The sequence below is a fragment of the Condylura cristata genome, unplaced genomic scaffold (assembly GCF_000260355.1).
Source record: "Condylura cristata isolate star-nosed mole 26May11 unplaced genomic scaffold, ConCri1.0 scaffold00009, whole genome shotgun sequence".
NCBI lineage: Eukaryota > Metazoa > Chordata > Mammalia > Eulipotyphla > Talpidae > Condylura > Condylura cristata.
In genome coordinates, this window is record NW_004567110.1 from 21,332,902 (window position 1) to 21,358,111 (window position 25,210).

At 37.6% G+C, this 25,210-nt stretch overlaps 1 protein-coding gene across 3 annotated transcripts in view; it reads left to right on the top strand.

Annotated features, from left to right (window-relative positions):
• RSPO2 (R-spondin 2) overlaps positions 1–25,210 on the top strand; it is a 125,897-nt gene that overhangs the window by 58,400 nt on the left and 42,287 nt on the right. For all 3 annotated transcript variants that reach the window (XM_012723078.1, XM_004679653.2, XM_012723080.1), the window contains 3 exons: positions 4,959–5,147; positions 20,066–20,209; positions 22,168–22,356. In XM_012723078.1, coding sequence (XP_012578532.1) covers positions 4,959–5,147; positions 20,066–20,209; positions 22,168–22,356 — 522 coding nt within the window. The remainder of the gene's footprint in view (positions 1–4,958; positions 5,148–20,065; positions 20,210–22,167; positions 22,357–25,210) is intronic.

The following is a 25,210-nucleotide window of genomic DNA, read 5'->3' on the forward strand; positions in this document are numbered from 1 at the left end:
CTGTAACACCTTTTGAGGATTTGTAATTTTTTGTGTAATATATTTCATCTTTAGAATTTTGGGTGTGTCTAGATTTAGAAAAGTGTTTTGGTTGGAATGATGAAGCTCTGGATCTCAGCAGGCTTTTAGGGTTGGAAAAATTGAAGCTTACAGAGAGAGCAAATAAACATGGTCATCAAAGCTGGAAATTAAGATCTGTTTATTCACCTGCACACTTGAATTCAATCTCAGATTAATAGGCAAAGCCATTTGACTTATTAACATCCTGACAAAGTATGTTTCTCTAGTCATGTTAAAAGGTCTACTTCTGCCTGACTTTTAACACAGTGATAGGTATAGTCATTGGCTAACAGATACAGAAGTTCTTGTTGAATTGTTGCACTCTTGACTTACAGCAGGGAGGTCATTGAGGTGATTGACACTGGACATTGGTCAGTTTAACTGAAAAGTATTTGAAGTTTGGGACATGAAGCCTCAGATTGCAATACATAGGTGTGCACTTATCCTTCAGCATGGAGAAGCAGTAGTGATGATGATAGAAGGTAGGAGAGGGGAAGAGAGCCCTGGGTTGGGTGTGGTTCACATCATTTTTGTGTTACGAGAATTCCTCATGTGCAGGGTTATAAAGTTCATCTAAGATATGGGATCAGGTAAGCATTTCCTAATTCCTTTTCATTAATTCAATCAAGGCTCAAGTAAATGGAGCAATATTTTAAATGAGTTTAAAGTAGAACTCAGTTTGTTGACTGAAATTTTTGTGGTCAAGATGAAAGTTAGCTTCTTATACATGAAAAGAAAATGAAACAAAGTCTTTATGTTGATTTGGTTGTTAGTGTAATTCTCTTCCTTGCTAAGGAGTGTGACTGATTATCACACAGGGCTTGGTTTTCTTTAGGAGCTGGAAGGTAAATGTAGTTTCAGCTTCAGTATTGACCGTGGTATAGAGAAACTTCACTTTACACCATTCTTTTCTGTGTGTCAGTCTCCTAGATTCTCTTTTGATCAAGTTAAGTTTAGCATTTGCTGCAGTTCCAGCCAGCAATACATCACTACTCTCATCTCCTGGCTGCTCCTGTTATAGAAGTTTCTTTTTCACAAAAAGAGTCAAATTGCTTCCGCAAATATGCCGTATAATCTCTGAGTTCAAGGTGAGTTCTAGTCATAGACAACCCTGACTCTACCTGTGGGAGTTAGGTTTTCTCCAGTCACCATTTACCCTGCCAAAGCCATTTTTTCCTCTCTATGGCTACTGACTAGCCCTCGTTAGTTTCCCTCCCCCAACTTTCCACCCTCTGCCCATCCTCCCACGACCCCAAATTGCAGAGAAGTTGAACTGAATCTGAGTTTTTAAAACATGGCACTCCTTATACCCTGCTCAGGGCAACAATAACAATATCAGAGTAAAACTTTTTCAGAATGGAGCTGGGGAAATTGTGATACAGGCTTACTCTAATCAGCTATGTGAAAATGCATTATAAATCATAATTATCTCAGTGGCATTAAGATTGAAGATGTTAACAGAAATTTTATAATGAGCTTATAAAAGTAAGGAAGTTGTCCTAACAATAGTATGTATAGTGGGGTAAAGGAAGCAGACATGGAGGTGGGGTACCATTCATTACGAAGTGAGAAGTAATAAAGGCCTGAGTTATATGAGATTGACAGAACTCCTAAGTGAGCTTTGGAATTAAGTCTGTAGAAGGAGATCTTATCATGGACTCTAGAAGAGGAAGAACACGTTTAGCAATCACCCAGACATTAAGAGGACTGGAAACTGAGAATGACCTTTTGAGTTAAGGACTAGTAAACTGGTTGTGGTCTTCATAAAAGTGGTTTTGGGGGTAACGAATTAGGAGGAGGTTAAGTAGAGGGGGCAAATTAAAGGGCCGTTTCCAAGTAGTAGGAGAAAGACATTGTTCTGGTTTGTTACCATGAAAAGATATTTATGTCACTAAAATTGAGCTATTTATGATAGCACAATAAGGTATAATCAATTATGAAAATATAAGTCACATGTTATATAAACATATGCATATATTTATAAAGGGATTTATGAAAAAGTATTGGCTAACATTTTTATTAGGAATTATTTTGAGGGAGCGATGTTCCATGAATTTGATTGGTTTTCATGACAATTGTAAGACTTAAGAAAACAAGGTATTAAAACCAGAAATTATTTGGAAGGATAGAAATGCAAGCAAGAGAATGTCGATGGACATTCTGCAAAGGAGGAGCTAGAGGAGGGAGAAGGATCAAAACAGGAGGGCAGAACCCAAGAGACTATGGTGATTGGTGCACAGGTGAATGGGTGGTGGGCATTTTACAGGGACTATACCTGAGAGGAGAAAGCAAACATTGTACAAAAATGAACAATGATTTAAAATATATATAAATAAATTAATAAAAAAAAACCTTCTCAATTAAACAAACTGAAATATGGCCGGGGAGGGGGGGCAAAATAGAATGTCTATGAAATAGATTTTACATGTAGATAAATCTTGATAGAACCAAGTGCTAGAATAGGTAGACAGATGTAGGTTTCAGTGGCCAATTTAAAGACCTGTCTTGGCCCTGAGCCCTGGCTAGAAGTGACATGGTTCTTTGGTCCCTTCTCTGAAAGGCAGACTTAGTCATTGTTTGGGGAGTTGAAAAAAGGCCAGTTACTGACTGCTACTGAAAGCTGAATTATTAAAATGAAGGGGGAATGTGGTTTACAATGTACTCTGCTGTGGAACTACTAGTCTGAATACTTGTAGCCAATAAGAGTTTAAAAGCAATAAAAAGATTATCAGAAGAGTGAATAGGGTGTACTGACAAAGTTAAGTTTCAATAGTTGATGAGTTTTCTATTTCTCCTCATTGCTTTCTTTTTGAGTTAACCAACAAGATCAAGTCAGTGTGACTCCTACATCTTGTTATATTTATGATCTGGTATAGTCATTACTAAACATTACATGAATTTTTCATATTTTAGAAATTATATTGGGATTCAGATTGTATTTCTAAAGCTTATACTAGGAGGGTTAGAACAATATTTTATTTCTTCACACTTAAATTAACTTCTTTAAAAAAACTACCACATAGAAAAAGGAACTCTCCTGCACTGCTGGTGGGAATGCACACTAGTACAACCACTATGGAAAACTGTTTGGAGCTTCCTCAAACTGCTAAAAATGGAGCTTCCCTACAACCCAGTAATCCCACTCCTAGGTATCTACCCAAAAGACACAAAAACACTGATTGAAAAAGATACCTGCACCCCCATGTTTATTGCTGCTTTATTTATAATTGGAAAAACATGGAAGCAGCCCAAATGCCCACAAGTAGATGACTGGATAAAAAAGATGTGGTACATATATACAATGGAATATTACTCAGCAACCAAAAAAGAGAAACACATGTCTTTTGCAGCAACTTGGATGGAGCTGGGAAAGATCATGCTTAGTGAGATAAGCCAGAAAGAGAAAGAAAAATACTGGATGGTTTCACTCATAGCAGGAGTATAATGGAGCAGTCGAGAAAATAACAAGAATAATGAACAGCCATATACCAGAGACATTTTGTGGGGGTGGAGTGGGGAATGGGATTAAAAATGGGGGGGGTCTGGGGAGGGAAGTGCACGGGGTCATGGTGATGGCACACGTGTGACTTGGTGATGGGAAACCCGCGGGGATTACAATTGAGATGGAAAAAAAATGTACAAAATGATGTAAAACTAAACTTATAAAAAAAACTACCACATATAGTAAATATATCAATTTTTAGTTGCTATTTCATTATTTACTTAGGGCTGCAACTCCTGCTCCATTTTCCTCCATTAGGAAAATTGACTCAACTAATAGAATGGTGGGAAATGATATGTGATGGAAGTGACTAAGTAAGGAGTGATAAGGGCCTGAGTTAGGAGACCATTGGAAACCGTAGGAGTGGGGCCTGTAGGAGGGGTGTTAGCAGGGAATGGGGAGTGGAGGCTATGTTATTTTGTATGTCCATGTAGTTAAAAACCTGAAATAAGAATGTTTTCTAGCTGAGCATTCAATATAATTTGTAGAATCTTCAAAAGAGATGTAGTTCATGTTGATTTTCAATGAAGTGTACCTCAAACTTCGTTAATTTAAAAAATGCAATATTACTACAATTAAAAAAAAACCCTACTGTAGTATGATGGCTTTCTTACCCATTTCTTTTTCTTTAAAAAATGGCCATATCCTTTATTTATAAGTTCTATGTGTTACGTCTAGAAAAATGCACATAGTGCACTACATAGTGTGAATTTTGTAAATATATACATTGGTGTAACCAGTATCCAATCAGACACTCCCATCATCTCTTGAAGTGGGTTAGTTCCCACCCACCCTCACCCTAATTCCTACCCCCAAATGTCTACCTAGAGTATCATACTGTGACATCTGAAAATAGGGGCTTTGCAAGTAAGGTAAGGATGGATATTAGATCCTTCTGATTAAGGTGATCCTAGATTAAGGTGAACCCTAGATGCAATGTGAGTTTATAAAAACAAAAATAAGGGTACTTGCCCAGTTTCCCTAATGCAGGGTTGAAATTCTCTTTTCTAGCCAGTTGTAGTAGGGGACTTGTAATATTGATTTCATGGACTAACAGCTCTCATGACTTGTCTACCTGACTTGTCTACCTAAGAGTCTAGTGTATAAGTTTTGGCTGTGATTCAAGCCTGCTATCCAGAATGCCTCTGTCTGGCCTATCACCTTCACCAGCCCTTCTCTTCCAACTTGCCATCCATCTCTGCCCCTGACTTCCTCCTGTTTTTAAGTTTAGTTACTTATTAACCATTTTGGGTGTGGGGGTGGCAGAAGATATCTTACTTAGGGTTTCTGTGTATCAGATAATTAAACATGTACAAGAGACATCTCTGCATGTTGCATTGGCCAATAGCCTAATCAGATTGATGTTTGAACATTATTTGTTTTTTCCTTTTTACAGCTAGTTATGTATCAAATCCCATTTGCAAGGGTTGTTTGTCTTGTTCCAAGGACAATGGATGCAGCCGATGTCAACAGAAGTTGTTCTTCTTTCTTCGAAGAGAAGGCATGCGTCAGTATGGAGAGTGCCTGCATGCATGTCCGTCGGGGTACTATGGCCACCGAGCCCCAGATATGAACAGATGTGCACGTGAGTTGTCATTTATTTCTGTTCTACTGTTCATACGACTTAACGGGATGAGCTAAGTTGAAAGTTTTGACTGAATAGTTTGATACAAATCGTCCAAGCTTAAACTTAAAAATTGGAATGGTAGAATGAGAACATTTTTACTTACCTTTTGTATAGAAGGATACTGCATTCACACTCACTTTTTTTTTTAGGTGATCGAAGTGTTTTTTCCATAGCCAGTATCTCAAACACCAGCTTCTTAGATCTTTATAAGGCATACTTTACTCAATACTGACAAAAAAAACCAACCAACCAACCAAACAAAAAAACATTGAGAAACTTTTATTCTGGGTATGCATTCTCTTCAGTTTACCATACTGTCTTTTTATAGATTATTTTTCTGCTTTTTACCTGTGTTTGCAATATCTCATTAGTGCATTTGAGATTTCTGTAAAGTACCATTATTGATAAAAGATATAATTAAAATACGTAGGTTTGTTTTGAAGTATTCTGATTTCTAAATTTAATCACTATAAAAAAGCTATAAAGGAATGCCATTCTGTACATAGGAATGGAGGAATAGTTTTCCATTTTCTATATCAAAAATCACTTATAGGATGATTTTAACTTCTAAAGAAGTGGTAGAAATTGGAATCAAGAGAAAAATACCAAAGGAATAGTCCTCCTTTTAAGGAGTTCAAATATTTGGAGATAGAACATAAATAAAAGGGGAACAGGGAGTGAAATTACAAATAGGTAAAAAGCTTATTCTTAAGTCACCACATTCAGAATGACTTTAGAAGATAATGGAAATGATTTAATTATTTCTCATTAATACTGTACATGACTATTAAATCAAATGAGGTCTTGGATAAAAAGAAAGTTTGAGTTGTATCATTCAATGATAATATTTCGGAAGGAGGTAGAACTAGTGGAGGGAAGTTAAGAAGATTCTAGAAAGAAGGAGTTATATAAAAACAATGCGTTTGTGCAATAGGAATTCTTGTTTTGGGTTCTGTTGGCATTTTGGCAAGACAACTTGTCCCACATTGCTGCACATTTAGCACCCTTAATCCTTCCCCATTAACTATCCTTTGCACTTTCAAATCACTGTGACAAGCAAAACATATCCCCAGACATTTAATGTGTCTCAGCAACTAATTGTACAGAAGGAAGAAAGAAACTGTTTCTAGGGCCCTCCCTAGTGGCTCAGTGGGTTAAAGCACAGCACTAAGAAGCTAAAGCCACTTCAGCATGAGTTCGATCCTCACCAGTCCCAGAGGTGACCCACATGGTATGGCAGACCTCTACTGATCCACTCACTGCTCCCTCAGCAGTGTACTTTGTCAGTCAGCCTGCTCTGCTCCCCACTCTGTCTCTGGTGAATCCTCTCACCACCCCTGTATCTCAGTTCTGTACAAATAAATAAAATAAATCTTAAAAAAAAATTTGTTTCTAAGGTGCTCAGCTAAGGTGATTGGGTATACAGTTTTGCCAACAGCAGAAATAGAAAAATATGGGCTTAGAAATTAGAATTCATGGAAATTATCTGGATTATTAACTGACAAGTAGAAACACTAATTTTTGCAAATTTGTATTTTGTTCTTAAGTTGTATGATTTTTGTGCCCTAGTAATTTACCTTTCAGTTTTGACTTCCCAAAGAGAATGAGTCCATCTTGAGACAGATTCTTATACACACAGCTTTTAGCTACTTGTGGGGGATTTGCACAAATACTTTGTGCATTTCGCATTGCAGACTATCAGTGCACAAGGATGAGATAAGAGTAGAGATAACCCATGCATTTTTTCCAAGCTCTAGGGCTAGCCTTATAAATAATGTCCATGACAATAAAGTGACTATATCATGTGTTACTCAACTTGGAAAATGACAGAGACTGTTAATAATAACTGCAGGAATGTGAGTGTAAACCAGAAGTATCCTGGCAAACTGATCTCAATAGTCACTCAGTAATACCTACTATGTATCTACAAAGCCTTCTTAGAGACACCCAGGCGGGGCTAACAAGTACATTTTGGCTAAGTTATCCCTATTCTCAGAAATAGACCAGTGACTGTAAATCAGCCTTGGAAAGAGAATCTACATGTAACAAGAAGTATGCTTGATGATCCTTATTGTCAGTGAATGCAATCAGTGTTACAGTTCACTGACCTACAGGAAATCATTACTCTGGCATGAGCGGGAAGTCTCATTCACAAGACTGAAGCATAGTGAAAGTGGAAAATTACTTCATTCTCAGTATATTACTTTGATGGCATGGTTCTTTCATACTAATTGCACTTTTTAACAGCTACTTTGCATATAGGCCTAGGTTACTTTATTTAGAGAATGCTGTTGCAAAAGCAGAAGTAGGAAAACCTGAGAGGTAGCTAGTGGCAGTGTCAAAGGTGCACTCTAATGTTTTGGTCTCATAGGTGCCTAATAGAGATGAATTGGTTGATTGACATGTCCCTGGTGTCTCAGAAGCTTTGAAACTATGATGGAGACCTCAGTAATAGCTGCTCTTCTGTGAAAGATAACCATGTGCTTACTTCCTTTTTATTAAATCCTTTCAACAGCTTGTGCAGTAGATACAGGATTATTAGAAGCAAGTAAACCAAGGCCTAGTGAAGTTAAACAGCTTGTCTAAAGCCAAGGAGCAGAGCTACTGGAGCACATATCTAATGACAACCTGTGTTCTATGCTCTGGACTATGTTTCCTTGAAAACTTTTCAGTTTGTACTGAAGAGGGATCTTATCAGTTTGATTACACTTATTCTACTTTACCAGTTAAATTTGTGCAAAGATTTTTTTTTTTGATAAAATGTTAAATGTGATCATCTAGGAAGGTGATATTACAATGGAGTCACTTGACAGGTTACTATGTATTAAGGGACAGCCCTTTCAGTATCTATTACTGTTCTTAAGTGGCAGTGTAGATGATATTATAATGGAGGGATTCTTTTCTATTAACTTGGGTACAGTCTACAATATACCCACCCGTTCATTATGTAGATAGAGCTCAGATAAAAATAAGTAGCTTGTTGCTTTATGCCAAAGAAAGTGAGTAATAACCATGTTTCAAAGAGTTCTTCAGAGAAGGTTTTTTCAGTGAACACTTTCATTGATCAATGTGTGTGTGTGTGTGTGTGTGTGTGTAGTGTCCACAACACAAGGTCTCTGTCAGGCAAGTAGAAGTGCCCTTAAACTAATTTAAAAATATATACATAGATCTGGAAGAAACCTAATTGATTCCATTCCTCTTCTCCCTCTGCTCTTCCTCTCTCCCCTCCCCCACAACAACAGTGCATTTTGGCATTTATAAAGAAGTCTTTCCCCTAAGTCACATAATTATTTAGTCGGGCATCAGTGTCTAAGATACTGATTCCAATGGAATATTCTTTTCACTATATAGTTCTTTAAGAAAAACCAAACCAAACCAAAAATGTGATACTGATAAAATTATCAGGGTGTACTAGAAAGACCTCAATGTTTCTTTGACTGTTTTGGACCATGAAATGCATGACCAACTTCAGTGTTTTAAACCTCACTAGTATTTCAAGACATTTGATTTTATCTTCTAAAAAGAGAAGCTGTAATAAATCATATCTTTCAAAACACTGAATTGGGAGAAACTCTTGTGCTCCATTTTGAACTCTGACACTATCTGTGCAAGTTTAGACAAATTATGTAATACATCCTGGAATAAATAGCCTTCTCAGTCTAGTAACTCTCGTGAGCCTATATGTAAAATAATCTCTGCTGTTGGCACTTTTCTTTCTATATTGATCTTGTGACTTCCTATGTATCTTAAGTTGAGTTCTGCAATGCTTAGTCTCTCCCTTCAGCCCTTATTTCTACTTCAAGATGAGAGATACACATTTATTGTGTCTTAGAGAAAGCCAAGTTTGGAAATGAAGTTGTTTATAATTTAAATAGTTTTGTTAGTGCAGAAAAAGATTTTGCTACAAAAATATGCAGGATAGACTTGCATTTCAGGGTTTATTCTAAACTGATGGAAATTTAATACTGAGTTTGCCAGTCATCTCTACATCAACCTTTGTATTGAGTGTTTATGCTCAGAGCTGTGAGTAGAAAGGGACCTGGTCTGTCTTCTTCATGGGGTCTCTGTTTAATGGTTGGTGGGTGCGGGGATTGTGATGAACGTAATAACTAGGAGGGCAGAGCTCTGCTACAGACATCTGGGTGCTGGGACACTGGAATCTTCAGGATGGTGCAGATGATGAGTAGGTAGGTATGTCATGTAGGTAGATGTCTAGTATGAAAGAGCTTGTGTTTTAAAGTCAGGGCCTTGAGCAGGAAGTAAAAGGGAACCATTGAAAGATTTTTTTAAAAAGATTTATTCAATGCATAAAGAACTTGGGTACAGGCCAGAGGTGGGTGAGAAAATTCACCAGAGACAGAGTGGGGAGCAGAACGGGCAGATCGACAAAGTACATTGCTGAGGGGAGCAGTGGGCAAGACAGATGGGGTCTGCTGTGCCATGTGGGTCAGCTCCTTGACTGGGGATCGAACTCATGTGGCAGTGGCTGTGGCCAGCTTCACGGTGCTGCGCTTAACCCATTGTGCCACCAGAGAGGACCCGCCATTGAAAGACTTTAAAGTGTAGAAATTACAAAAATGATTTGTGCTTTAGAGAGCTCCCCGTTGTCTCATGTGGCATAACAGGAGAGTCATAATTTGGTCATTGTTATCTAACCATCAGGGATTTAAGAAATATCTCAGATCAGAACTATTTCTGACACTTCAATAACAATAGTACTTCGACATCTTGTAGATTATTCACCTGCACACTGCAATGTTTAATGTGCTACTCCACATAGCTTACTGCTTTTTGCTTTAAATGCATTATATGACTTTATAGAAAACACAATGGCCACTTTCTCCTGTTTCATCTGCAAGACAAACTTTATGAAATATCCTTTTCTGCAGGAAACATGATTAGGTAATTTTCATTACTCTTGACAAAAGCTCTTTAATTGTGATACTAATAGTAAGAGTTAAAAACCTACCGTGCTATTTACTAGAGGACATCTTTATTGGTCAAGTTTATCTTCAAGTTTCTTGTGGGTTGGGTGGCTCTCCTTTATGAATCTCATTTCAATTTAGCCTAAGTTAAATGGTTCCCTTATAGGTCAAAGGCTACCTGAGCTCTGTGGGAGTTTGGTTTGTGACGTGTGTTCATATTCTCTCATTTCTCTGTCAGTCCTGTGAGGGTGGCAGTATTAGCCCCACTTATGGACAGGGAACAACTTCTGAGGGTCTGCTGACAAGCCCGACGGTGGGCTTGCTGTTGACTGGCACAGCCCACTCTATTTACTTTTATCACCTAACTAGATAGGCAGCCAAGACAAGACAACACTGCCTTTACAGACTTTAGTGAAGACATCAGCCCCTAGGGCGAGGAATACTATGCATGCTCTAACCCAGAGGCAGTGTTTGTAAAATTACTTTTTCTTTTTTCAAGCAGCCTTTCATTGACAAGTCGGTGCCATCTGTAATTAAAAGCTTATTAAAAGAGGATGGAGTTTTGACCTATTGACAGCTGATGAGGAGTCATAGTTCTTCCTTTATCAACAGAATGTGAAAAGCATTGAAATGTGTCCTCATGTTGAGATAGCTGAATTCCAGCATCCTCAGATTCATTTGATATTTGTCTTTTGCACACAGCCAGATGGTGCATATTAGCTATCACTGTCTCCTTAAGCTTAAATGCTACCATTTGGTGTTAAAAAAAATGAAACACTTTCATTTTTATATTTCTTCCTTCAGTGTATCCCATGATTTCAGTTACTCTTTAGCTTAGAGATCAGCAAACTATGACACATAGACAAAATATGGCCTGCCACCTCTTCTAGGACCTTCAGCTGGGAATAGCTTTTAGATTTTTAAGATTTATTTATTTATACATACAGAATTGGGGTACAGGCCAGAGGTGCAGGGGCAGTGAGAGGATTCACCAGAGACAGAGTGGGGAGCAGAACCGGCCAACTGATGAAGTATACTGCTGAGGGGAGCAGTGGGCAGGTAAGGAGAGGTCTGCAGCGCCATGTGGATTACCTCCAGGTTGGGGATCAAATTCATGCTGAAGTGGCTTTAGCTTCTTTGTGCTGTGCTTTAACCTGCTGCACCACTAGGGAGGGCCCAGCTTTTAGATTTTTAAGTGATTGTGGGGAACAATCAACAGAAGACCAATGTTTTGTGACACATGCAAATGATATTAACTTCAAACTTCATTGTTCACAAATAAAGCTGTGTTGGAAAATAGCCAAAATTAATCATGTTGATATTGTCTCTGGCTGGTTTTGTTCCACAGTGGAGTTGAATAGTTTAGACAGAGCCCATGTGACCCATAAATCCTCAAATATTTACTATCTGGCCCTTTTCAGGAAAAGTTTGCTGGTTCCTGCTCTCCTCTATTTGGAGTGTGAAGGGATTAAGAGATTCTACTTGTTTTCCTTGGATGATGGTTGAGTGAAGGGCAAGATGTATATTACTTACGTAAGCTTTTCCTTCTAGATGACTGAGAGATATGCATTTTCCAGCATTTGCTCAGAGTCAACCGATATTCAGGCCTGAAGTTTATTCTCTCTTTCAACCTTAATGTGAAAGGGTGACAAGTTACCCAAAAAAGGAAAACCATGAGGAGTAACCAAGATGAGCAATCTGCTGAGGAATTAAAAATCTGAGGAAAGATAGTCATTGGGTTTATACATTTTAAAGTTTATTTTTCATTGCTATCACATTTCTTTCTGATTTTATTTTGAGATAGTTTATCCTCCTTTCTCACCCTCTTAAAACGGAAAATAAAATCCTTTAAACACCTAGCTTTGTATTCCCAGCAAACGTGTCCAAGTTTTAATTTCAGTTGTTTTGAAATTGGTTTCAAAAATGCACCCCTTGAACATACAAGCAAGTAAGCCAACATTTTTATAGTTTCTCATTATTTAACCACATGATTTTACACAATCCTCAATGTTTCTTCATTTTTTTTTTTGTGTGGGTGGGCAAGATACGATTTGTAAACATTCAAATATTACAGTGAATCTACCAGCAACATATTTCACAAATTTGAGTTTTGGGCTTTTCTTAATGAGCTGTTGTAACACATTAAGTTTAAAATGAGTCAGGAGAAAAAACAATATTTGATTGCAAATATATCCTCAGAAGTTGAAATAAAGGACACTCTTGACATATAAGGTAGTAGACTATAGCTGTATAGAAACAATATCAACAAATGTAAATTTCTGGATGGAGTTCACAAATCAAACATGTTCACTGTATTTAAAACAGGACACTGCATACTTCAAGCACTATCTGTTGACAGGTAGGCTTACTCGGCTCTCTGGGGTGATATACCTTTTTAATGCTCCCTGTCCCTATTTAATCTTTAATTTGATATTCTAAACAATCATCTGATTTGGCTCAGACAAGTATTTTCCACTCCTGTCATGGTGAAGGAGGAGTAAGGCACAGCGAGAGAGATGTTTCTTTTCCATTAAGGTGAAAATTACATTTAGACCTTAGTTTTCTTAAATCCTAGCTCCTAATATTTGAAGTAGATACATTTTCATGTAGGTACTCAACAAATGGCTATGCTATTTGTGTAACTGTGTGATCTAAACAAGACTTTATGCTCCTGTCTTTACCATCAGCATTGATCTTTGGATAATGCCTTTCATTTGAGTAGTATATACATATATACATATATATATACACACACATACATTTATACACACATATATATGTATAAATTTTTTTAAAGATTTCACTTATTTTGTATAGAAGAACTAGGGTGTAGGCCAGAGGTCAGGGGACGAAAGGATTTATCAGAGACAGAGTGGGGAGCAGAACAGGCAGATCTGCTGAAACACACTGCTGAAGGGAGCAGCAGGTGGATCAGGAGAGGTCTGCTGTGCTGTGTAGGCCACCCCCCTGGCAGGGAATGGAATTCAGGCCACAGTGGTGATAGCACTGAGACTTAAGCCTGAGGCCACCAGGGAGGCCCTTTGTATAAAATCATTAAAAATCATCATATATAGTAACACCTACCATACATATTATCTACCTGGAGTACCTTGGCATTTTTTTAAACTTCTTTTATCTGCCCGTTGAACAGACCTGGTTGGTAAATTTTACACTCAGCATAGCTTGTATATTTTCATCACTAATTACATAGCAGATACTATGCTGAAATCTTTGCCTTTGTTATGCCACTGGATTCTCTTAACAGCTATGAGGTAGGACTGTTGTTACCTTTTTTTTTTTTTTTTTTGTAGATGAGAATATTGAGAGAGAGCTCTGACTAGCCCACACTTAAACAGCAGGAAGTGAGCCAAGATTGGAACCTCAGATCTGCCAACCAGTATAATATTTGAGAGGCCTGTGTGTTCTCAACATAGTTCTAGCTTCCTGCCTTTGACTCTTGTTCTGTGTGTCTTACTGTGCACTTAACAGAGCTGAATCTCAGCCTATGCTAACTCTCCTAACAAAGCCCATCTTGACTTAAATACATTCAGTGAGTTTTACCAGCCATTATAGCCTGACTTTTCTGTTAACTTAGTAATGTCGGTTTTCTGTGTTATCACTCAAGTAGTTCAGCTGTATACATGAAAGATCAAATCCTGAAACCCCAGGATTTGTCCATTATTATTAGCTTGAAATATAATGAAGCTTCTGATGAGCTGCATGTAACTAGACCGTGTTACAAAAAATTTTTAGGGTATAATTCTCATCAGTTCTTTCACGGGATTACTGTAATAGTACATACTAGAAATGTATCCTTTTGGTAATATAAAGCTTAAAAACCATTGCATGTTTTGAGAAGGAATGTTAAACAGCAGTCTCTGAAGTTATTAGAGAAATCTAAAAACCCTTACAGTTTTAAGAAGCTTCAGATTAAGTTGCCCCATCTAGTAATTTCCATGTGAACAAATGCTCAGTCTCATTTCAAATGTCTTTTGGAACAACCTACTCCTTTAATTTCTGTTCCAATTTTTTAAAAAGATTTATTTATTTATTCATACAGAACTGGGGTACAAGCCAGAGGTGCAGAGGCAGTGAGAGGCTTCCCCAGAGACAGAGTGGGGAGTAGGATAGACAGATCGATGAGGGGATCTGTCTGCTGAGGGTAGAGTGGACATGTCAGGAGAGGTCTGCTGTGCCATGTGGATCACCTCTGGGGCCTGGGATACAGCTCTCACTGAAGTGGCTGAGGCTCACTTGCAGTGCTGCGTTCTAACCTGTGGTGCCACCAGGGAGGGCCCTCTGTTCCAATTTTAATGTACACTGAGCAGAGACACATCTAGAGTTTTCCAGAGGTGGACTTGTTACCCTTTGATTCTTGTAACTGCAACCTGAACACTAAAGGCACCTAATAAGTATAAGTATTTGCCACATTCTAAATGGACACGCTGATGCTTCAACAGTAAAAGGCAGCTGAAGAATGACAAGTTGTGGGAATTTTCCTGACCTGCCAAGGCAGTTTGTGGCTCCGGAGTCCTGATGATCAAGTAATAAGAGACGTGGATTCTTCCATGTCTCTACCTTAATCATTTCTTCTCTTTCTCTAGAAAGTTGGTGGCAACAGATAAATTCATTTCACATTTGGATTCAACAAAGGTTGATTTTTCTCTGCTTTCAATTTAAGGGTTTCCTTTTGTGTTTATATGATTGGCATGTTGAGATACTCAAAAAAGAGATGATTCTTACCATATAGATTTGCTGGGAAGATAAAACTAACTTTCCCATGCACCAAAGCACTGAGAGAGCTTTGGGGCCAGAGGAAGAGGAGAAATGGTTGTTGATCTTTGGTTCTGCCCGTCTTTCACCACCTCCTCCTCCCTGCTCATCAGTTTTTTTTTTATTCTTCAAAACTCCTTTTTTCATGACACCTCTTAGAGTGTTGAACCTGTCAGTAGTTTTCCTCACTTTTCACTTTAGGAAGCTCCAACTCCTGAAATGATTCATTCCCAGTCCCCTTTGTATATGTTTGAAAATCCACTGTGACTTTGTCGCCTGCCTGAGTACCTTTCCTTCTCAGTGGACTGAAGATCCTGAAGTGCAGGAATCCAGCTTTTACATCTGTCCCTCTACTTGGCCATTAAGGTTTGTCCCCAAGGTGCTTTTACCTGCCCAGATGAGGGGACAAGTCAGGTATCAACTTGGTCATGTAGCTCTCATGCTCAAGATTTATGGGCATCTACTTGTAGTCATACCAAGCCCTCACCTTGAACCTAGCTTTATTGGGTTTTTTTGTTTGTTTTACTATTTTTAATTGTTATTTCAATAGTTGAAGCCATACAAAGTACAGGTCTATAACTTCACCTCTTTTTTGGAACTAAGTCAAGTAAGAAGTGATATCCTCTTCCTGCAGCAACTTGAACAAGACTGACCATACCCTTTCTCTAACGCTCAGTCTGTTCAGGCCTTTCCTCCTGGGCTATCACTCACTGTGATAATTCTCTGTTACTGCATTGCCTTATGTAAGTGGAGTTACCTTTGTGGGATGCCATTGTTGTTGCTGGGTCTGTCAAACCTGCTGTGCCGAGTTCCTGGCTTACCCATCATACTTTGCAATTTGCGTCTCTCTTGTAATTATTTTCAGGCCCTTATTGTTCTTTCAGTGAGACTTGCCGTCTTTTATAGCAAGCATGGCTTTTCTTAATCTATTAAAGCTATTTATAACATATGAGCAAGTAATCATCTAAGCCTTCAATAAATCTTTAAATACAAGATAATTGAGCTTGTAAATGTCATGGACGTCGGTTTACTTGGCAACATGATGCTACCACATATCTGACACTTAGCAACTGGGAATTCACAGATTGAAAAACATAAGAAACCTTCTGACAAAACAGAAACGGATCTCTCTTCTCTGCCTGTCACACACACAGCACACACCTCTCGGCCCTACGAGGCTGTGTTGCAATGTCTTCTAAGTGCCACGTGGTCCCTGGTTTCGGCTTTTGCACCTCCAGGACATGGGTATTAGAATTTCATGTTCTCAGGGTCTGGCACAATACTTGGCGCACACTCCAGCTTAGGAGAATGTTAGGAATGAAGTGTTGAGTTGAACGGCAGTATAATTTGAAAAATATTATAATAGCGCCTGAATGCATACCATGGAGGACAGGGAAAGGGGTACCCAGTCTGATTTTCTGTTTCTTGGCTGTCTTGCCAAGTGACAGTTCCATCAGACTCCATTTGGACACAGTTCCACTTGGACAGTAATTTTACTTAAACCAATATTGGCAATCTCTGTTTGGTGGATTACATTTTCGAGGAGGCACTGCAATTTAGAAGCATGTAAGTTGGCTAAACCAGGGTCTTATATTTCTGAACAAGAATTTAGGTGCCAGCTTTTTATAGAACAAACCCGTGTTTAGTAAGCTTTGATATGCTGTTCTCTTAAGCAGCATCAAGTTTTCTGAGGCTCAACAATTGATTTTGTGATTCTACTGCTGTTTAAAAACTCACTTATAAAATGTATAGAGATTTTCTGGAACTTTTAATTTCTGGGCAGTAGGTCATAGGCCATTTGAGTGAAGAAGGTTTTTTTCCCCTACTTTCCTCTATATCTTTGTGTTGCTCTGAATTTTGATTTCAATTAGAATGCTTTTATATAAAAATGATTTCATAGAGTTGATGTGAACCCCAATTATTTAAGGATATTAAGCTTAAGAAGCTCTTAGAGGAGCGGCCACCAACTAAAAGAGAAAGTATAGAACGAGGAGACTCAAATAGTGCTTTTCTCCAAGCAGAAAGATCCTTTCCTGAAGAAGTGGCTGAACAAGGAAGAGGGTGTGGTGACAAAGGTGTCCAGGTGCTGAGCACGTCACGTGGCAGGCCTTGGGAAGCTGGCGTGCAGGGGCTTGAAAACACACTCCTTCATAAGTGTTGGTGATGACTTGTCAGTTCGGGCGGCTGAGTGTGTGGCCGCCTCATTGCTTTTACATGGTAGCAGCTTAGCTCTGGAAGGTCAGCGAAGCTTCGAATGTCCTGACTTGGCATCAATCAAAGCATTTGCTTCAATTCTTTATCAAAGGAAATATTTTTTTTCTTATGATTTGAGTGAGGGGAAAATGTCATTCAACATAGGCAAACAAAGATTACTGGCAACAGATGGTCAAGGATTGTGTATTTTGAAGGTGAAGGCAGTTCAGCATTCTTCTGTGAGAGAAGGGCTATAATTTCATGCACCCAAATCTGCCACTTTGGGATAGGATTACATTCTTTCTTGTTAAAATTAAAAGAGTTTATTTTACTGTTAATATAGTGGTATTTTCTGTTAATTTGAAAAATCACTAATGTATATCAAAATAACTTACTTTATTTTTAATACATAAAAATATTACAATTGTGTTAGATTAATGATTCAGAAATATGTAATTTCTAACATATTTAAATTCTACCACCTCATTCCCCAATTAACTTCTGCTTGTTACATACATACACACACACACACACACACACACATGCACACTACATACGCTGTGTATCCTGCAACTTGCCTTTTTCACTTAAAATAGGTCTGAAAGTTTATTTTCTGTCTTGGTTAGGATTCACCTTGTGGGTTTCTTTTTTTTTTGGTGGTTGCATTTTGCTACAATTTGAATGCATCATATTTTTAGTCTACTTAAACTTGAGAATAACTTATTTTTTTTCCTTGTAGAATTTATTCCTGAGGAATTCCTATGGGACTTTACAAGGAATGATAGTTATTTCAAAAACCCTACATTCCATGAACGGGTATTAGGCACATGGAATGTAATGAGGATAGGAGCTACAAGTAACAGCAAAGATCGGCAAAGGGCCTTGTAAAAATTATTTCCAAATGCTTGTTGCTATAACTCTTTGGCCAAAATGCTTATTGGGGCAGGCCAGGTTTTAAGGAAAATCGGACCATGTAGATAACAGCTGATTTATGAAGTGTGTAGTTCTCTTCATGATATATGTATGCGTGTGTGTGTGTGTATATATGCATATACACACATATATAAATGCTTTGTTCTCTTTACCCTTAAGTTCTATTTTATCCATTGAAATGTTTATCATTTCATGGAAAATAATTCCACTAAGAAGGGCTGGTTGCTTTTTTAAAAAAATGTAGTAAAAAAACCAACAATTTGTGGACATGATGGTTATGTATTTTGACCATGATTAAGAAGTTACTGACCAGGGTGCACCCATTCTATTAAAATATAGGTTATAGCAGTAAGAGAACAAATGAACATTTTATGGGGTAATAAACTGTTTTTTTGGGTCCAACATCCCCCTAATTCCCTAAGAGCAGTGGTGTAATTTGACTTGGACTTCCACCCACACAAGTAGCTGATTTTTCTAGTTGTAACACTTCCAGTCTGGTAATACTTTAGAAGCTGAACTAGCTCCTTCATGGTATTCTTTGAATAGATGGAGACCTATTTAGATTCAAAACTGAAAGGCCAAGAGATGCCATTTTCTTTTTATAGGTCTAGAAACTTGTTTCTAATACAACCATTTTAAGCCTTTAAATTCTACATTCTGAATTTTTAAATTTTGGTAATCATGATTTCACACTGTGGTTGTATTTCCTATTCCATGAAGTGGTGTCATGGAGTTTTCATAGAGCCTTACATGCTGTTAATGGTCACAATTACATGTTACAAGTAATGATGTACCATGATCTGTTGAAAACATGACCTTTCAATTAATCCTCTAGCCCTCTTCTTTCCTCAAAGAGTAGTTTAACATGCATCTGTTTTCATCTGTGCTCAGCAGTGATGTTTAGCCTGGATACTACTGGCCTACCAGGGAATCTGACCTAGAAGTCAGTCTATAAATTCTGGCATTTTCCACCTTGTTGTAATGTGTAGTTTAGAAAAATACATTTTTCTAATCCACTGTCACTTCTATCGATGCATGTTTCTTATCCAAGTCAATCACTATATGTCCATTATTATAAATCCTCACAATAGCTTTGTAAGGTACGTCATGTCCCTGTTTTTTATAGGAGGGAAAAAAGGCTCAGAGGGGCACTTAATGGTTTGGAGTCACAGGCTGGTAAAGGAGAGCTGGGGTGCAGACCTAAACCTAACAGGCCTCAAAGCACCTCTGGTTCACCAACTGCTCCTAGAGAAATAACTTCATGCTCTGGAGAGAGAAAACACACACACACACAGAGCCAGATTTAGAAGGCATTGGTTTGGGGAACTTTGAGAACCAGCCCTATCACTGCTGATTATGTGACAGGTTCCTTATTTCTGCCCACCTTGGAGTACGATCGTGAAGACTAACTGAAAATGCTAGCAAAACCTTTATTTTGCACATTGCAGGTTTTCCCCAAAAAATGCCCTAAAAATCCCCCTCCAAGTTAAGACACCCTCTGATGAAAGTAGATGGCCAGCATTAATAATGCCAGTAAATTAAATTAAAAAAGTTAAAATTACTTTTTAATTAAAAATTTAAAAGTAAATGAAAAATTAAATTTAAAATTAAGAGATTTTTCATTTAGTGTCCTGAAACAGAAGATACTGGTTAGAGTATTCCTGTTGTGTTTTCCATTCGAGGTCTTTTGAAGGAAAGAACAGATTTCAATCCCAGCAGCAAAGTAATTTGTAGTGGGGGGGGGGTGTTTTCTTTTGCTTTTTAATCCTTTGTTTTAATCCCATTTAGAGTCACAAACATTTCCGAAGGGGCTTATGATGCCTAGGGCTCTGGGCTGGACTTTTGTTTTAGTCCATTGATGTGGTGAGCTGTTGGAAGAGGTGGGAGTGATTTAAGATGAGATGGCATTAGGAAACAAATGAGTTGAACACATATTTCTCTGACCACTAGAATTTCCATTGAGCTAACCGGTGAATTTGTGAGTTTTATTTGCAAAACAAGTACTATTTCTTTGATGAAATTTTTCTCTTTTTCTCTTTAAATTGCTTTTAGGATGCAGAATAGAAAACTGTGATTCTTGCTTTAGCAAAGACTTTTGTACCAAGTGCAAAGTAGGCTTTTATTTGCATAGAGGACGTTGCTTTGATGAATGTCCAGATGGTTTTGCACCATTAGATGAAACCATGGAATGTGTGGGTGAGTAGTTTTTCATATGACTCTCAAACTTCAACTTTTACTTTCACACCTGTTTCTTTAATTAAAAAAAAAAGTGTGCTCAATGTAGCCAATCTAAAAACAAATTGGCTCTTTTGTTTATTAGATTTGAAAATTAAGTTCTTTGCTGACATTGTAAATTCGCCATGGTATTGGGTAGTCTTGTATATTGTATCTTGATGCAAAATCTGCTAATTGTACATTTATTCAGTTAAGTGCTGGTAATGTTTTTATCATCAGATAACAATCAATTTCTTAATTATCTTGATAAAACATTTTACTTAGAGGAAAAACAAAATATTAAAGCAGTGCCATGTGGTTGACTATTCAATCACTTTTGTTGTGACATGGAACCTCTTAGTATAGCTAAGAAATATTAGGTGGAAAGAAGCTTTTTGTGCCAAATATATTTTGCTGATGATTGACTATATACCGAATAGTTCATTGTTAATTTTACTTTTGCAAATTGAATACAATGCATGATTTAATACATACATGTAATATATACTGGTGGTGAATAATAATTAGGGATACATGTCTAATTTTATATTTTTTGTTTGAAAACCACTGTGGTATTTTAATATTACTGATTAAAAGTCTCCCCATGCTGACATTTTGATGATTTCATCCTAGATGAAATGGCATCTTCACCCCTCCCCCTGTGCACACACACATCCATCCCTGGATTTTTTGACATGTTGTACATCTGGCTAATTTGATGTACAACAGAGCTATGTATTATAAATAAGACTTCCCATGTTCCTAAAATGGACACACAAAAAATTAAGAACTCTTTTTGCAGAAAATATTGCTGAAATACTTGCATTGATCTGAGAGCTTGCAAAGAACACATTTAAAAGTTTTTGAAGAAATGTATACTTATGTTCCTATTTAAGTTCATACGTTCGTACAGGTGACACTCTGTTATAAGGAAGTCACTAGAGGAGCAGATTCAAAATGTTGAATTTGCACTTGAAAGGCAAATCCCCACCCATTACAGATGTTCAAAGGAAACTCTTACTAACCCTGAATTCTAAAACAAATTTCGAGTCCTATGCACTCCCCTAAGTGAAAATCTAAAATAGCTTTGAGAAGTCTGAGTAACCATGAAGCCTCCTGACATCTGGAATGCTAGAATATTCATTGTGTGTGGACTCTGAACCGCAGTTCTCATCTGCTAGAGTGAAATACATGTTAATGGTGAATTGATGAGGTTTAACTGCATGTTTTTATCTTTATATCTCTCACCCTCTACATCTAAGTGGTATAGATGGTAGCCTACTTTTTCATTATATGAATTTGCAAAAAGGAGATGCCCAAAGTGCTTACATATGTAGGAAAAACATACATCTTCAACTACTTGATCATCCTTGCTTTTACTTTTCAAACTACAGTAAGGTATGACATCAGTTTAGGGGATGAAATAAATACTGTGGAAATACTTCCACTCTTCAAAGACTTGTGAGAATTAGAAAAGACAAAACAATTTCCATTCTTTTCACCACGTACTTTTAAAATAAACACTTTGCTGAGTATGTTGAGATTGGGTAGAGGAGCATTGAGAATTAACTGATAAATTTTGTCTTCTGTCATGATACAGAAACAGTATCTTCTGTAATTCTAGCTGTTGACTCTTCTACGTGCCATATACTTCAATGACTTTAGAATGGCCCATTTCATCAAAAACAAATTAGACAAATAGAAGTTACTGGCTTTTAAATGACTTGTGTGCCAATAATTTGTTGTAAACAAAAGTAACCCTATGGTTCAAAGCATGTGCTTCCCAAAGGTGAATACAGGTGTTTATGGGTTATCTAGTTTACCTTTTTGGATTTGAAGGTAGGGGTAGTGGAGAAACACTATATAAATTAGATGATGGTGGCCCAAATGGATACTAAATTGTTATCTGTGTTTGCATTTTTTTCTTTCATCTTTATTAGAAGGATGTGAAGTTGGTCACTGGAGTGAATGGGGAACTTGTAGCAGAAATAATCGCACATGTGGATTTAAATGGGGTCTGGAAACCAGAACACGGCAAATTGTTAAAAAGCCAGCAAAAGACACAATACCCTGCCCCACCATTGCTGAATCCAGGAGGTGTAAGATGGCTATGAGGCACTGTCCAGGCGGTGAGTCCTTGCTAAATTTTGTCCTTCCTATTCACAGCTCCCTACATAAAGATTATCACAAAGGACCTGATGATAACATTGGTGAGAGGACAAAGATCTTAGTTAGAAACATGCTTAAATTGTGCAGATCATAAAGCAAATAAAGCAAATATCTCACTTACTTCTATGGTACCTTGAAAATAATTTAGAAGATGACATTGCAAATGAGATTTCTAAAAGTCGGCTTTTTTTTTTTTTTTTTTTTTTGCTAGTGTTCCATAAATGTGGGTTCTTATGAAATCAGGTCATTGCAGATGTTGTTGAGTGAAGGGGCCAACTTTCAGTTGAGAAGAGTTTAGATTAGAAAGGTTTACGGAATCTGTAAAATAATCTGCATCATTACTAGTTGAAGATGACAACTTAAAATAAACTTGCCCAAACACTGGGAGGAATAAATGTTGTCTTAATGTTACCACAATTAGCCAGTTTTCTTTGTTTTGATAATAATTTGTAGAAAACAGCTACTGGTATGTGTGTGTTTATTCATGTCTTTGTAGTAATTGTGCTGATTTGCAGTAATTATTCTGTAATAACAGGATTAGGCCCATTTACAAATTAGGAGACTTGAACATAGCTCAGGTGCTGGCTGACGCTCAGTCAGTATGTTGAAATGCAGCTCTTAGCTGTCACTGGGTTCTTAAAGCATAATCGCTCGTTACTGTTTATTTTATCACTAACGGATGCTGCTTTGCCAAAGATGAAGTTGGGGTTTTTCTAGTGCACAGAATAGAAAAGTAGAAAAGGAGTTATGTTTAAAAATTGCCCTGTAAAATAATCAAAATTCTTGTTTGCCTTCATTCTTGCTGTTGGAGCATAGCTTTTCACTTTGTGGCCATCGCCCAGAGAGAGAATAGATATCTGCTTAAAATGGATTTATATCCATATTAGACTGCCTCCTGGAGACTGTCTATGACCCATGGAGGAAGACAAAATTTTTAAGACTTGAAGACTCCGGTTGGCCTTTGAGAGCTATTAGATCCAGATTCAGAAGCTACTATTAGGAAAGCAGCTTTTCCTCTTGAATTAATTTTGCTTTTCTATGCTGGGCTTTTGAAACAGTTTTTTTTTTTAGGTCTGCTTTTCACTAACAAGGATGGTTTTGTTCACTTAAACTGGGTATTTTTCAGTCAAAATATAAGAAAATATTTTCTTACAAAACTAATAAGCCACTTCTTGGATAGCTGAGAGCATTTAACCTGCAACCTGGTGCCTAAAAACAAACCCGATGTATTCAGGTAATGGAAATAAAGACTTTCTTTGTTGTATAATGTTTATATAACCACCACCCCCATTCCTTTTCCAGCAATGTGGTCCCCCAATTGTGGTTTACGTTAATAGCAAAAATTAACCTGAAAATGCTTCTTTAACAAACATGCTTATGTGTGAAAAGGGCTGCATGCTTTCCTCGCCTCCAAAACTATTTTGATCCAGCCCCACCCAGTGTTGTCTGATTTTGTAGATAAGGGTAGATAGTTAATGTGTGATGGCTACTGCATTTGTGTTTTTATGCTTCCAACATCAGTTTGATAGCATCATAAACTGGCATGGTCCGCAACTGATAAATTACTCCAAAACAATGCTCATGTATGATTTGCCCATGTTCTTTTTGGACAAGTGAACCAATAATGAACTCTCTGATTTAGTCTGTATTTAGGCTTTGTCAAGTATTATATATTAAGTGAGGCCAGTTATCACTTTAACCCCACACCTACATTTTCAGTTTAATGAATTTGATTTGTATGTAATCGTTAAAGTTAGTAGTTTTAAAAGTTACAATGGGATTGCATTGTTTTATTTCACAAAAGGAACTGGAATTGATAGAAATAGATTACCCTGCAATAAAAAAGTGCCTGTATATTCATGTAGGAAATGAACACTAGGAAATTAAGGTTGAAACTTGAGCACCAGTTGGTAGAAATTGGCATAACTTCCAGTGGAGTATCCCACCTTGCCTCAGGTGAGAGAGGGAAACGTTCCTTTCTTCAGTAGTTCACGGTGATTAATGGAAGAATGGAGAAGAAAACCACTTTATCCCATTTTACATCTTGATTTGATTTCAGTGATCTGCTTTGACAAACCATGCAAAAATGCAAGTCGTAATCAGGTTGGGAATACAGGCATTTTTCAGATCTTTGCAACATATGTATGGATTTTTCTTCTGTTGGAGTCAATCTTAACCTGATTGCACACAAACTCAGCCCTAACCTCCTTCACACTAAAGCACCGGCACATTAAAATCAGCTGCTTTTGATTACTGGAAGGCATAAGTTAGAGGTCAGTGTAATGGAATAGTCACTAAGTGTATAAGATATTACACTGAAAACTATTAAAAAGGAGAAAATGTCTGTGGGATTTAAAAACAGCAATGACAGGGTGCACCGGCCTGTTTTATACTGAGTGGTCAGATGCTTTTTGCCTTTGTTAAAGAGGAAAGAATACCTGGAAATATCCTAAGGACTAAATTGATTTATTGATTTACATTCGGAGTTCTCTCAGTGTTTATTCCTAAGCTTTTGTTTTTCATTGGTTATCTTTTCTTTCATTTCTGAGGACAGAAACTGTGCAGTTTCTTGGATGTTTCTGACTCATTTTTCACGGTCCTGGGCCAGTGGGCAGGAGACCTGGGTTTCTGTACCCTGTCAACCCACTCATTCTGTGCCCCTCCGCAAGTCACTTAACCTCCCGTGGCCTCTACTTCCTTGTTTGTGAACTGAGGGTCTTGGGGTAGGTGATCTCTGAAGACCTGTTTAGTTCTAAAGTCCAGTGATTCTAAGACTACTTCCCAAAAGATACAGGCAAGGCTGTGGTGGTCATG